The following is a 1,907-nucleotide window of genomic DNA, read 5'->3' as shown; positions in this document are numbered from 1 at the left end:
ATATACAGTATATATAAACTAGTGCTTAGTGTATTCTTATTTAGTGTATTCCTTAGTTCATATCTTAGAGCTGATTACTGTTTTTCTTTACAATTTATACTTTTCTTGGATGTAACTGGGACCCTGTGTACATAATTTATAAATAAAGTTTGTTGATCTCCAGACAAATAAAGAAACTTTGACTTTTGACTCATGAATCCCACAGTATTAGAGCAGCTCCTCAAGCACAGCTCAGAACTCGGTGTTTATTATTGCTGAATAATTTCCTTTCTGCCCAAAAAGAATCCTTCTATGGGTTTTAAACCACTATCTTGTTCGCTTTTCTTGGCAGTGCCATGCTTAAAAAAATGGTAAACTTACATAACATGTTTAAGGCAAGAAGACAGCACAATCTAAATGTGATTGTGGAAATAGAAAGCCAACATACCTCAACCTTACGCATGCAGATGGGGAATAAATGGGAGAGAGAGGGAAGGGCAATGAGAAGGGAAAATGTTGAGTCTGATGCTGCTCTGATCGAGCAGCTTCATCAGGAAAAATGTAACAAATATATATGATGACTAGTTGACAAAAGATGGAAAAAGACAACAAAAACATGTAGGTAACATATTTTTAGTTTGAAAATGTTTCTGTCACTAATCTACAAATGAGATGTGGTTTAGGATGCAGTGTGCTCTGCGTGATGACTGGTGAGCTGGTATGATGTGTCAGTTTCAGACCTGCAGAAACATCTGACAGAAATATAACGGCTGCAGGTCGACGTTTGTCCTCGACCCTCCACTGCTACTACTGCAGCTTCTAACTACACAGACCAAAGGAGGTAAAATGTTCAACTGAATGGCATCACCCATCATGCTGCAGCACACTCACCTGGTTGAAGTTTCTCTGTCTCAGATACGTGATGGCTTTGTTGATCTCCAGATCATTGGCAAGCTCAACATACTGAGAACTCTTCACCATGTCAACACACCTTCAAAACAACCACAAACTGCAGTCTTTACGCAGCATTTCTTATTTGTTTATGGTAATAAATGAATAAAGTGGTTGAAAATGAGAACTTTTTTCAAATTCTAACAAAGTAAAGTCAGGTCCTCAGGACAGATTCTTCTTGTTAAAACACGTCATCTTTTGTCCAAAACACTTCTTCAGTCAGAGGAGCTGCAACGAACTCAGTCTTAAAAACAGCATCTTCTCATAGTGGATCAACCAGTTTGATGGTGACATCCAGAACTGTTCACATGATAAAGGAGTACCATCAACCTAATGACCGATCGTTAGTGCCCTGATGGTCACTATCTGTGTCCAACTGTCCCCCTCCTACAACGCTGTTATTATCGCTCAGACCTCTGTGAATAGCAAGCAGCCATCAGGGTGCTAATGATTGATCATTAGGCTGATGGTCCTCCTTTATCATGTGAACAACTACGGTAGTTCTGGACATCAACAATAAACTAGTTGATCCACTATGAGAAGGTAAGACCAGCGCCACACGCAGAGATGTGACGCTCTTTGAACTCGCAGATACTCGTCACGTGGTTCATGCAGCTCTCAGTGGTTCCAAACAGTTCATCCTGTCAGTCAGTTTGAGCAGCTGCTGCTGCAGCACAACACAAAAATCTACTTTTCTTACTTTGCCCGATGTCTTTCAGTAATTATTGATCAGTAATGAACCGATTACTGATCATTTCACAGACTCTGCAGTTTATCAAAGCACTTTTGGACTCTGCAGACACATTTATTACATTTTAGAGGGAAACGAGACTGCAAACACACATTTGTTAGAAAAAAGTCTATGCAGTACAATGATCAATATAACCATGTCAACAGTGTTTTATAACGTTACACACGTAAAAAAACAACAGATTATGAAGCCATTTCTGATGTTCTCTGCATGAGAATGTTCCACC

The 1,907-nt window shown here is 39.4% G+C and overlaps 1 protein-coding gene across 1 annotated transcript in view; it reads right to left on the bottom strand.

The window, feature by feature from the left end:
* The window catches only part of ift88 (intraflagellar transport 88 homolog), a gene marked incomplete at its 3' end in the record, with an annotated part of 51,287 nt that overhangs the window by 23,781 nt on the left and 25,599 nt on the right, over window positions 1-1,907 (bottom strand). The window contains 1 exon segment of the mRNA XM_037686665.1: window positions 871-970. Within this exon segment, the coding sequence (XP_037542593.1) occupies window positions 871-970 (100 nt within the window).

This window comes from Nematolebias whitei, chromosome 13 (assembly GCF_014905685.2).
Source record: "Nematolebias whitei isolate Nwh7 chromosome 13, NemWhi1, whole genome shotgun sequence".
Lineage (NCBI taxonomy): Eukaryota > Metazoa > Chordata > Actinopteri > Cyprinodontiformes > Rivulidae > Nematolebias > Nematolebias whitei.
The sequence above is the reverse complement of the archived record's forward strand: the minus strand, read 5'-3'. Positions and strand labels throughout refer to the sequence as shown.